This window comes from Nelumbo lutea, chromosome 2 (genome assembly GCF_056320005.1).
Source record: "Nelumbo lutea isolate HS-2025 chromosome 2, American lotus-T2T, whole genome shotgun sequence".
NCBI lineage: Eukaryota > Viridiplantae > Streptophyta > Magnoliopsida > Proteales > Nelumbonaceae > Nelumbo > Nelumbo lutea.
Genome location: NC_142685.1, coordinates 79,894,220 through 79,907,130, shown reverse-complemented (window position 1 = coordinate 79,907,130; position 12,911 = coordinate 79,894,220). Strand labels below are relative to the sequence as shown.

Genomic DNA, 12,911 nt, shown 5'->3' with positions numbered 1-12,911 from the left:
CACCGATGACTAGTGCTCCGCCGTTGCTACTGCTATACAGGTTTTACTTCACACAAAAAAAAGAGCGGAGAGAGGTCAGTGGTGGGTCGCCGCCACTTCCGGTTTGTACAAGGATGAGATCTGCCGCTTGCGGGGACAGTGACGAAAACTAGAATAAAAGGGAAAATGGAGGGAAGAGAAGAATAAAAATAAGGAAGAGAGATCGGCGGTGAGAGGTAGGAGAGGAGATGGCTGCTGAGTTCGAATCCGCCGCTGCAATTAGTTGTAGTGGCGGAAATGGCATAGAGAAAGGAAAGAAGAAGAAGAAGAAGAAGAAGAAGAGGAGGAGGAGGAGGAGGAGAAGGAGAGATGGAGATAAGAGAGAGGTAGACTTCTAAGAGAGAGAGAGAGACCGGCGAAGGGAGAGTTCTTTCGCCGAGCTACCGCCGCCTCTGTTCTTTGTTCGAATGGAGGGAAGAGTGAATAGTGGATTCATATTCTTTTTTTTTTTATCAGGGCCAATGAAAATGTTTAGATTGAATTTATATGGGAATAAGTGACAATTTCATAATTTTGGGAATTTTGAGGGGCATTTTTGTAATTTCAGAAAGCATCTCGTCAAAGGTCAAAGGGTGGTCTGGATGGATGATTGAGATTTTGGGTAAAAAATGGAGGGTTGAGATGGGTCTAACCGTGGAATGGGGTTGTGCAAGTCAGCAAGATTGGACAAAACGAAATATTTTTTTATGAAAGTGTAAATGAGGGTATTTTTTGTTGAAATTTGGCAAGGTGGGGTTTTCGGACATTCAGGGCTAATTGGTACAGTCGGATTGGCCCAATTGGGCTTGGATTGGGGCAGATTTGGAAAGGGGTGGATTCAATTAATCTAGGGGTCAAAATAGAATCTTTGTATGATGAAGGGGCAAATAAAGGCAATTTTTGGTGAAATTTTATAGAGTATGATTTTTGGGTAGTCTGAGGTGATTGGTAGGGTTAGATTCATTCAACTGGGCTTGAATTGGGTAAATTTGTAACCTGAACAATCTGGAGCCTTAAAATGAAATCTTTGTGTAATTGAAGTAAATGAAGGTATTTGTGACAAATTTTATAAGTGAGTATTTGTGGGTGTTTGGGATCTGATGATGTGGCCTAATCATTCTCAGAGTGTCAAGATTGTAGGAATTTGGGTCAATGGAATGTTTTGGAACAGAATCTTTGTTTGGTTGATGACCAAATGGGGGAATCTATGTTAAAACTTTATGGGTAGGTGTTTTGGGAGGTTATGGGTCTCATGAATGTGTAAGATCTAATGGTTGAAGCATAAGTGGGGGTTAATCAGAGCCGTCAAATAGGTATAAGATGGATTTAACGATGGATTTGAGGGTTTTTGGGCTGAAAGTTGGGTTTTTCTAGGTTTTTGGGTATTTCAGAAGGATCGGAAGGGTCTGATTGGAGGTTCAGGTGAAATAGAGGTTCGGTTGTGGCGGACCAAGCAAAAATTGGGCCCTAACACCAACCTTCAATACAAATTGCGACATCTAATTTTTAGACACCCTTGCTATGCAAATTGGCTTCGTTTTTTATGGGTTGAATATAAACAAGAGGAGAATTTTGTCTAAAGAAATGTAATCCCACCATGCTATTTAAAGCATGCAATACAAGCATGAAACATAAAAGGTAACACAACACAGGATGCTAGACAAGCATGAAACGTATCATTGAAATTGCAACAAAAATGACACATTCCACCTATGCTAATGATCCTCAATACGTATTGTAAAATGGAAAACCTAATACACATACATTCATCATTAGAGAAGAAGAAGAAAAATTTCACCTTGCTTTTGAAACCTAATACACATACGTATTGTAATTTTAGAATGTTTTAGATTCAAATTTACCTCTGTTTTTCACCTCTAGTTGTTGGAATTTGGTGAATTGATTTACTCTCTATATGCGATTCACCTTTGTTTCTTTAGAGCAGGAAACTCTCGATCGAAGGAGAGGCTCTCGATTTTTTCCCTCATTTTTACTTTCGTTTTTGAGGGAAGTGGTTTCTGGCTGAAATGGAAGGATCTCATTTCCTCATTTTCATGATTTTAAATCCTTCCATTTTCCATTTTTTTCCTCATTTGTGATCAAACCAAACAAGGAAAGATCTGAAATCTTTTGGAATATTCTAAATTTTCCTTTCCTTTCCTTCAAACCAAATATAGACTTATAAGGAAAACGCAGGGAAAGGTCAAAAAACCTTTACAAACCCTATATAGGTTTCCTTTTTTCTCCCTTCCTTTCTCTACCTTTTCCTTCAAACCAAACATACCCTTAATGCCCCTTTTCTCAGTTCTCAATTTTCTTCGGTCATTTGCAAGCCAACCAATGATTGGAACAACAATAAAACTTGCCGGGATTTCATTCAGAATGAACATTTTCCGATTGATTGGGTTTGTGTGGTTGGAAGTAATCGGTTGCATATAGCTCGTTTGTACATTTGAGTAAAGAATACGTACGAAGTAAACATGTTCACTCGTTGTCAATCCATGTAAATGGGTTTTTGTTGGACAGACCAGTTTGTTCTTTGGTCCAACCGGTTTTTCAATCCGTGCTCCCTGTTTTAGTTGACTAAACAAAATTCTAAGGTTCTTAGATAAAAAATTATGGTTTAAAAATTCATTATTACATACAAAATAAAATTCCATTAGAATCAATGCAATTTATTTAATAAAAGTTTTTATTAATAAAAATTAGTACTTAAAAAAAATCTAACTTCATAATTAATATACTTACAAGAACTAATAAAATTAACATTTAATAAAAACTAATCAACCAATAACTAATAAAAACAAATTTATCAATAAAAATAATTAATATTATTAAAGAAACTTCAGTAAGATTTATTAAACAAAATTAGTATTTAATAGAAAAATAATAAAATGTCAATTTATTATTATTATTCCAAAATAATATTAATATAAAATAGAATTAAAATTATTAGTAAAAAGTAATTAATAAACATATGCAAAATTAAATTCCAAAAAAAATCTATTAATTTTATTAAATTCAAATTTATTAAAGTTCCATTAAAAATATAAGCTAACAAAATGTTATGAATAAATATGAATTTTCTTAATAAATTTATTAAAAATCTAAAATAAAATTTAATTTTTGTTAATTTTAAAAATGTTTTTAATTTAAGTTGCATTTAATAGTATTAAAAACTATAAAATTAATAAGAGTTAATAAAAAATCATCAAATTGTATGTAAAAATTATTAATATAAATTTTAATCATTTAAATTCCATTTGAAAACATACAAACTTATCTTACAAAGTAATAATTTTTTCAATTTGATACTAATTCTAAAATGAATTTATTTTGGGGTAAATCCCTTAAACCATCATTGGGTTTTCTGAAAAGGACCCTCAACTTTGACTTGCCCTTAAACCTCCCCTTACTTTTGGGGATAAAGGGACCTATAGATCCCTTCTGTTATTTTGCCATTAAAAATCTAACAACAACTATTGATTTCATGGATTTGAACATATTCTAATGCCAATTTTACCCTTAAATAAAATTATCAAATATTTGATGATTGAAATACCCTTAGATGTGTTTGGTTTGAAGGAAAAAGTAGGGAAATGTAAGGAAATCTTCACAAACCTTGTATATGTTTCCCTACTTTTTTCCTTCCTTTCCCTCTCTTTTCCTTCAAACCAAACATAGCATTAGAGATTGGAAGGGTTTGGGGTAATGATTCACATGAAGAGAAATTTTGAAAAATAAGCAATTCTATTAAAAGTAATTGCATAGGTATTTTGGACATTTTAATGCATTTTTTTAGAAAATTTTACCAAAGGAGGTCTACCGGCAACTATGTTAGAAAGTTGAGGGGAGGTGATTACAATTACCAAACTTTAGGGGAGGATTCAACAGCAACAAAAAATAACCCATTTAAATGAAATATATTGATTTTATTAATTTATAACCCATTTAAATGAAATTTAAATATGTATCTCCTACCTTAAAAAAAACCTAATAAAACAACTTACTAAGTTTTGGAAGAAAGGTTATGCTCATACAAAATTGACCAATCTCACTAAGGGGTGTAACTTGATTGCAATCATTCTACCTGGAAAATATAGTGAGAGTGTAACTTGGGTTGAAATCATACCGGAAATAACCCAAAATATTGTTTGGGTTAAAGTCAGACTTTATTCATTGACAATGTCACAATAATCTTTTATACTTTAATTTCATTTAGGCTCATTTTGGAAGGAATATAAATACAAATATATATAATACAAATACATATAAAATAATATAAAATACATGGTTTTGCACTCTATATATTTGTATATGTACTCCTTCCAAACTGAGTCTTAACAAAACCTGTGAATTGCATGGATATTTATTTAAAAAAAAGCGCATTAGGTTAACACTAGGACAATGACAGAAGGGAGATAAATGCATGGCTTTTCAAAACTATAGGGTAGAATTTTTGTTAAAGTGAAAATACAGGGGAAGATTTTACGATTGTCAGAAAACTTTGGGGAAGTTTTTTATATTTTACCCTTACCCTTTTTTGTCAGAGGCAGCGTTAGCTCTGCAAAAACAAAATAACCGTTAGATTTGGATCTTGGGGTGAATTTAGTAATGCGAGATAATATTCTCAGCAGCAAAAGGCAAAAAGGAAAACTGCTTAGGGGACTTAGGGCTTGTCCGGGAGCACAGATCGGAGAGAAAGGGAAGCTAGCTTGGCCTGCTTGGGCTTGGTCTCTACTTGAGAGTTGAGAAGGCAATCGATCAGGTAAGTCTTTCTCTTTCTTCTTCTAATTCTTCCCCTTTACAGTCTCAAGAACGATCACGGGCTCAACCTCCTCTTCTTGTTCTTCTATGCAGCCTGCAACACAGAGAAGAGGTTTTCTTCTTCTTCTTCTTCTTCACGCAGCCACAGACTTACTGATGTAGATGTTACTGCGTACCCTGCAGAAATTGGAGACCTTCATTGGAGCTTACTAGAAGCTCTCTTTGAAAGATGTGGTGTTCGAATACCAAATAACTGAATCCGCGTAAGGAAACCTGGTAGGTAGGTTTTAGTTGGTTTCCCATTTTTGACTTCATATTCATGGGCTTCTCTCTGCAGTCTATTAGTTGCATTTTCTTTCTGCAGTCTGCAAAACATAACAGGGGATTCTAAAATGGATTTAATTATTTAATATTAGTTGATAAAATTCGTGTATAGTAAGACTTTATTTGCTCTAACATATAGGAATTCAAATGATTCGGTTGTACTAATGTGTTCGGTGGAAAATATCTCCATGAAGATAGACTAAGATGTTCATAGCAATTAATGCTGATAATTATTAATCCACCTAGGCCGTTCAAATTGTTCAGTACCACTTTGGTAGGCCAAATCCAAGAATTCATGCATTTGTATGGTCTGCCAGGAAGAACATAGATTATGGTGGTAGGCAAGAATGAGGACTGAGATCTTAGAGTTCATATAAAAAAATGTCTGAATTGGAAATTGTTGATTCATTCAAATTCAATGCTACCGAGAGACATTTTGTTTGAGGAATAGAGGTAAGAACTTATTCTAATGCTGAGATAATTTTATACACTCTACTAGTGCGCAATAAGACCGTTTTCAATGGCTAAGCGATTTATGACAATGCCATGATAATATTGACAAGTACTGCAGAAATCTGTTTGACTCTTAGGTCCTGGCACCATATTGAATATGAAACACTAATTGATTGAAATGTCAAGGCCACAGCTTGTTCTGAGTTTTAACGTGACAACTGTAGTAGTTGTTGTTCCCTTGAGTAAGGCTGAGAAAGTTCCAGCAAAGATGGCTGAGAAAACTGAAAAACTGCAGAGGGATTTCCCATGGGAGGGGGTGGAGGGTCCTAAGAAAATTCACCAAGTAAGGTGGGGAAAAGTGTGCAGGCCAAAAGAAGCAGGTGGATTGGGCATTAGGAAGATAAGGCTGTGTAACAGAGCCTTATTGGGCAAATGGTTATGGAGGTTTGGGTTAGAGAGGGGAGGGAGAGTCTCTTTGGAGAAGGGTGGTCGCTGGAAAATATGGGGTGGTGAGGTTTGGGTGGGAGACCAGGGAGGCATCGGTTACTTATGGAGTAAGTGTTTGGAAAGGAATTATGAGTTTTAGCCAGACATTTAGAAATTCAGTGAGTTTTAAGGTGGGAGATGGTTCAAGGTTAAGATTTTGTGAGGATGGCTGGTGTGGGGCAGGGAGATTATGTGAGTTGGGTCCTAGATTGTATACACCGACAGAACATCAAATCTTGGTCAGTCATTGCTTTGAGGTAAGGGGAGATCAGGTTGTGTGGTGCCCCAAGTTTAGAATACCTTTACTAGAGCAAAAGTAGAGGAGTGCATTCAACTTCTGGAAAAGCTGCAGCAGACAGAGGTGTTGGCTTCCTCATCAGATGGTATGTGGTGGAAAGAAGCTACAAATGGCAAGTTCACAGTAAAATCTTTCTACATGACTCTAGTTAAAGAGCAGCTGGAAGAAGATCAGGCTAAGTCAATTTGGGGGAATCCGGTGCCACCTAGAGTAGAGGCTTTTGCTTGGTTGGTAGCCTTGGACGGCATCCTCACCTTGGACCATTTGAAATCAGAGGTTTCAGCTTGGCAAGTTACTGCTATTTATGTGAGTCTGTAGAGGAATCAGTTCACCACTTGTTCTTTTCTTGCAAGGTCGCAAACTTCATATGGAATTTCTACTTGGCCCTTTTTTGTGTGACTACTTTTAAGACAAGGTCTCCAGCTGAACTGTTCTCCTGTTGGCCGAAAATAAATGGTGGTAGAAAGGCAAGATTAGTTTGGAGTTGCATTCCTTTCACCGTGTGCTGGGTCATTTGGAAGGAAAGAAATAATGGAGAGAAGGAGCTGGGTCAGCGATGGTTCGAGAGGTCATTGTGGATTTGAGCAAAGGAGCTCTGGAAAGGGTGAAATGGCTAGAGAAATGTCTGGTGGAACGTTTAGTTAAATCCAAACCTGACAAGTTAGAGATTCAGAGCTGGGTTTGATTAGAGTGGAGCTCGAAAGAACTCTAGGTGAGGAAACTAGATGCAGCAAGGAATAGGCAGATGAAGTGCTGGATTGAGTTTCAAGCAGTTTCAGAATGTCTGAACCAGTGTTTTAAAAACGCAAGGCGCAAAAAAGCACAAGGGCCAATTTGCACCTGAGAGCAAGTTAACAAAAAAAAATGCAAAAAAAAAAGCCAAAAAATTTTAAAAAATGCAAAAAATATCGAACATAATGTTAATAAAAAAGACAAACATAAATTTTAAAATAAATGTTTTAAAAACCTATTATCTAAAAATAAATTATATAAACATAACATGTAAAGCGTATTCAAATGAAAATTTAAAAATAAAGGCAAACATATAAAGTAGGGCTGCTCACAAAATATTAAAAACTGACCAAACCGACCACATCGGCCTGACTTGACCCAATCTGGTCGGTTTTCCAAAGTTATCGGTCAGTTTTGGGCCTTAGAAATATAGAACCCAAGTATTCAAGTCGGTTTTGGTTTATAAGCTAAACCGAAAATGAACAGATCTAAGTATTGTAATAAATTGGACAGTTGTTGTCCTTCCCCTTTTTCCCAAAAATGTTTTGCCTTTTCTACCTATCCCTCCCCTTTTCCCCAAAAATAGCCTTTTGATTGCTTGCCCATCTTTTTCATTTCCCAAGGAGTAGTTTTTGGGTTTCCGCCTCTCCTATCCTTCCTCTTTCCCTATTCTGTATTTTCATATTTTGCACTATGCGGTTTTGAAAAGCTTGGTGTTCTTTTAATGGTGCACAACAACCTCCGTGGTGTTTGGTTTGTCTCATAGTTTTCAAGGCGCCAATGTGAGGCTAGGGGATGGGGGGCGCCTTGTCACCTAGTTGCCTAGGTGGGTGCCTAGGCGTTGCCTAGGTGATGGATTTTTTTAAGTAAAAACATGTATCTTAGGGTAGTTCCCTAGGTTCCATAATCATATTTCCTTAATTTTCATAATAAAAGTATAAACTTCATGTTAAAGTATAGAAAATCAACACATTCCAACATATTCATGAGAAGAAAAAGAAGAAAGAAAAGAAAACTAAAAAAAAATTATAGGGGTGAACCCCTATTTCTGTTATAGGAAAAGAAGAAAAGAAAAGGTGGAAGAAGAAGAAGAAGAAATTAGTATATAAACACACAAAATTAGTAAAGAAAAAGAAGAAAATGTTGATTGGACAACATTTTATGTTCTTCCTTACTTGTTGGTTCAGGTTTTGAAGTCTTTGAGAGTTCAATACAGCATTTAGCAATGTTTGTGTTGATTAAATCCTAACAAATAAGAAAATAATAAAAAAGAAATTAGTATATAAACACACAAAATGAATATTTTAGTTTAAAAATGTCTATTTTATAATTATAACCTCAAAATATTAAGAATATAAAAGTTTTTTATAACATGCTATAGAAAACTACTTGGTGATTAGGCGAGGTGAGCCTCCAAGGGCGCCTTGTCGCCTAGGCGTTGCCTTGACAACTATGGTTTGCCTTCGTTGCTTTGAGATGTTTCATTCTAGCCTCCATGTTGATAATGGCATCTAGTTTTCCTTGGATGCGCAACCGAGGTTTCATTCTAACCTTCTCCCACAACACAAACCCTAGATGGTAGATATTCAAAGTTCCCCCTTTTTGCTTTGATTTTTTTATTTGTTTTTTTTTCAAATCATTCATTCAAGGATTTATAGCTTGTTATCTTTACAAGCATTCGTATCATTGATTTAATATTTTTTTGTTCTTTGAAAATTTCACCTTGGATTGCAACTTTTTGATCTTTGAGCATATACAATACGATGCTTAGTTTAATATTTTGTAAATATAGATTCAAAATACATAATTTTTTTCGTTTTCTTGCTTGTGCAGTTTTTCTCTTCTATGAAAAGAAAATCTTTGTCACCCAAGGTAAAGTTGGAAACTTGCAAGAGTTACAATCAACACCTTCCCCAACTTCAACGCTTTGTGGACGAGTATGACCAACCGATCAAACTGAGAAGCCCATTTTGGGTCGGTTTTTAGGTGTTCTTGGTTGACTTCGGGTGGTGAATATTTCAATCTGAGCATGTCGGTTTGGTTGGACAGATCACATGCAACTGAACCAAACCAACCCATGAATTGCCCTAATATAAAGCATTTCCAAGCATGTAAAATCCAGAATCTCTTTTTTTCCTCAATTGCATTACTTCAAGTAGTTAATGTGATGTAAAACATATTGCATTCTTGATTCTATGAGTCACCTTTGTACCATGCCCCTTGAGGCAAGCTTGAACAAGTCCATGGTAGGGTCTTAAATTCTTATTTCACATAAAAAATAATGATTTTATTATTACTTTTATTGCCTTTTAAGGAGATATTTTATTAGAATCAATGAATGAACAACATTAGCCAATAGGGGGTTCTTTGAGCGACAAACAAAGGGATCTATGCTTAAAGGTAATGTTTCAGGAGTCAATTTTCGAAATGAACTTAACATATGTGGGCCCCGTCTCAATAAATTCCTATTGGGAATTCGAAAGGGGAGTTTTAAGAGAAGAGTCAAGAGGAAGCCATGGGTAGTTTGATTTTAGAGGAAGGGTGGTTCGCCTGTTGGCCATTTGGAGGTTGTTGATATTGTTCGAGCAAAAGGGACTTGCTCAGAGGCTAGTGTAGGTGAAGCGATTTCAAGGGAGCTCTCCAATGGCGTGTTGGGTGAGGCATCGATAGACAACCCTACACCCTGTTCCTGTTGTAGCGTCGCAAGACCAAAATCATGGCTCTCCTCTCTCAAAGTTGGGATAGGAGAACAGGGTTTTTGCAGTTAAGTACCTGGAGACACCTCTAGAGAGGGATTTAGGAGAAGAGATTGAAAGTGAGCTTAGGGTGGGGGCGGAGGAAAAGGGGAAAACAAAGAGATCAAGAATTGGGAGTTAAAAAGGTGATGAGGAAAAGGGAGGCAACCTTGAAGGTGAGGGCGAGAAGGTGAAGGACATAAATGGTTTTGATTATTTGGTTTCCAAAGTAATTGTGGGAAGATTGGGAGTTGATGTAGGTAGAAAGGGAAAAGAGCTTATTTTGGCTGAAAGTGGTGATACCCTGAGGTTTCCTACGAAACCAGAACGTCAAGCAAGCTTAATGTAGTTCATGTCACGAAGGTCTTTTCAAGGCTGAAAGATGGTCTGGTGGGAGCAGGGTCGACCAACAAGTATAAAAGAATCTATAAAAGAAGGGGAGTAAAATTTAAAACCCAGTTCCTCCGTCTTCTGGAGGGGCTGCTGATAGCTTGATTGTTTCGGGGGCTCCTCAATGGGAGAATTCGAAAAAGGGTGATTGTTCAGGGTTTTCTTGCAGAGTTGAAACTAATGTAGATGATACCTCTGGTAAGTTGGAGCAGAGGAGAAGGAAATGAAGATAGGAAGTGTGGACTTGAAGACTCTAGTCGATAGGGAGGTGGAAGTTGGCAAGATTTTGGGCCTGTTCTTCCTAGGAGGTGAAAGTTTTGCTAGGAGAGCTTTTGAATGGTTCAAAAGAAAGAGAAGGGAGGAGAGTATGAGAAAGTTTCTTGAAGCCTTAGGGGGAGAAACCTGGGATGAGGAGGGAGGTGTATGAGAATTTGGTGAGGAGGAAGATTGATCTGCTCCCAGTAGTCGTTGCTTGGTGATGGTGCTTTGGTGTTGCATCTGTGGTTTCTTTTCTATTTTTTTTTGATAAATGATTAAAATTTTATTCAATAAAATCAATAGGATATTACAATACAGCCTTCCCAAAGGAGGGGCACAAGCTGGCACGTCTCCACCAATAGCAACAATATACTACCTCAGACTAGTAACAAAAATTTACAAAGCTGCCCAGAATAACTATTCCCTTGATACTCCTTGTTTAGCTAACCCATCCACTATGGTGTTAGCTGTTCTACCCACCCACTGAAAAATAACATTCATGTTCCTTGAGAGCCATTTAGTTTTCCTCACAATACCCCTGTAGCACCAGATCACTGAATCTGGATTTTTTAGCCAACCCACAACAACTTTGGAGTCTCCTTCAATAATCAAATTCCGAACTCCTAACTGATCCACAACCTGAATGCCTTGTACTGCTGCTAGGAGCTCAGCTCTGATAGAGTCTCCTATACCCACAGAGCCTGAGAACAATTTTAGAATGTTACTATCTTTATCTCTCAGCACCCCACCAATCACTGAAGCCACCAATCACTGAAGTCCCCGGATTTCCTTGGTTGCTACCATCAAAATTCAGCTTTGTCCAGTCTTCTGAAGGGGGTACCCACAAATCTAGTACCCTGTTCTTTCTGTTACTGCTGTTAGTCATAGCCTTCCAGTTCCTCCACATGTCATCAAAATAGTATGGTTTGAAGGAATCTAATGATCTCAGCCAGTGGATTGCCCTGGTCAAAATACAACCCTTTACATTCTGCACATTTCTCTCCTTCTCTTGGAATATCCTGCATTTCTTTCTTCCCAAATTATCCACAGAGCAGCATCTCTAGTGGTTCTTCACATTGTTTTACCAGTTTTTGTGGGCCACACAAAGAAGGAAGGATCAAAGATCTGATCTATGGCTGTGGTCATATTCCATCTGCAACCAAACAAAGCAAAGATCCAACCCCAAATAGCATCAGAAAAGGGACAAGTTAAAAGTAAGTGAGAGCAATCCTCACCATTAGCCCTGCAAAGTACACACCAATTAGGAGACAAACACATAGAAGGCCTTTTCTTCTGCAGTAGATCTGAAGTGTTGCTTTTTCTATAGAAAACCTCCCAGCAGAACATAGTAATTTTAGGAGGTGCAGGTTTAGACCAAATCTCCTTAGCTGGGAACCCCAATTGTCCCGAGGGAGAGCAAAGGGACTTGAAAAAGGAAGCACATGTGAAGTAACCTTTTGGGTTTGGAGACCAAAGTCTCACATTAGAACTGGAAAGGTCCAGAAAAACACTTTCAAGCAATGACAACAGGTCTGAAACATAAGATAGTTCATGATCCCTCAAACCCCTACGAAACCCAAAGTCCCAACTCAAAGAAGATGGAGAATTAGGTGATGGGAGAAAATGAGAAATTGTTTTACCCTTGTAGCAAGAAATGGAATAGAGAGAAGGAAAGCTGTCCTTAAGGGCAGGATTGCTCACCCAGATGTCTTCCCAGAACAAAACAGAAGTACCAGAATTGACATCATACCTGATACAGTTGAGGAAAGGAGGAAGAATACTCTGAATTGCTTTCCAAGGATTTGCCATAGTGTCTCGACGCGATACACCAACATTCAATCCATTGCCTAAACTGCCATGTATGCTAGCTATCACCTCATGCCAAAGTCTCTCCCGTTCTAGGGGCCATCTCCACAACCATTTTTCTGAGTGCTTTATTCTTCAAAACTAAATTCCCCAGTCCCAACCCACCTTCCTCTTTCCTCCTACGCACTATTCCCCAATTTATCAAGTGATCTTTTTTTTTTCCTCCCCTGGCTCCCATAGAAAATTTCTCATTAATTTCTCTAGTTTCTTGGCTTCCCTGACCGTCCCAATTTATTTATTTATTTACTTATTTTTGCATTGGTCTAGAGAGTAGTTGGGTAGTTGTTGGGATTATGGGTTGTCTTAACACCTGTCTTTATGATTGTATCCATTTTTTATTTTTAATAAATTTTTATTGTTACATATCAAAAAAAAAAAAGAAGATTGTTTGAAGGCAAATCCAAAAAGAATAAAAGATAGAGGTGCTGGTGGCATCAGTAGGTCATCATGTCTTGGAGTGGGCTCTACTGCTACCCGAATTTGGAAAGATTAGTAGGACAGATTTGGGGGCAACTTTTTGGAATGTACTGGAGATCCAGAATTGTAACAGTCTTTAGTTTTGTCTTGTTGCTGTAGTTGTTGTT

At 37.2% G+C, this 12,911-nt stretch overlaps 1 protein-coding gene across 6 annotated transcripts in view; it reads left to right on the top strand.

The window, feature by feature from the left end:
- The first annotated feature begins 4,642 nt into the window (after positions 1 to 4,642).
- LOC148871627 (uncharacterized) overlaps positions 4,643 to 12,911 on the top strand; it is a 34,368-nt gene continuing 26,099 nt past the window's right edge. The window contains exons 1-3 of one of the 6 annotated variants that reach the window (XM_088971379.1): positions 4,651 to 4,786; positions 4,879 to 5,061; positions 8,912 to 8,950. In XM_088971379.1, the coding sequence (XP_088827505.1) occupies positions 8,924 to 8,950 (27 nt within the window). In that variant the 5' untranslated portion in view covers positions 4,651 to 4,786; positions 4,879 to 5,061; positions 8,912 to 8,923. Of the gene's footprint in view, positions 4,787 to 4,878; positions 5,066 to 8,911; positions 9,190 to 12,911 lie in introns of all 6 variants that reach the window. The other 5 variants (XM_088971381.1, XM_088971380.1, XM_088971382.1 and 2 more) reach the window with 5 other exon arrangements.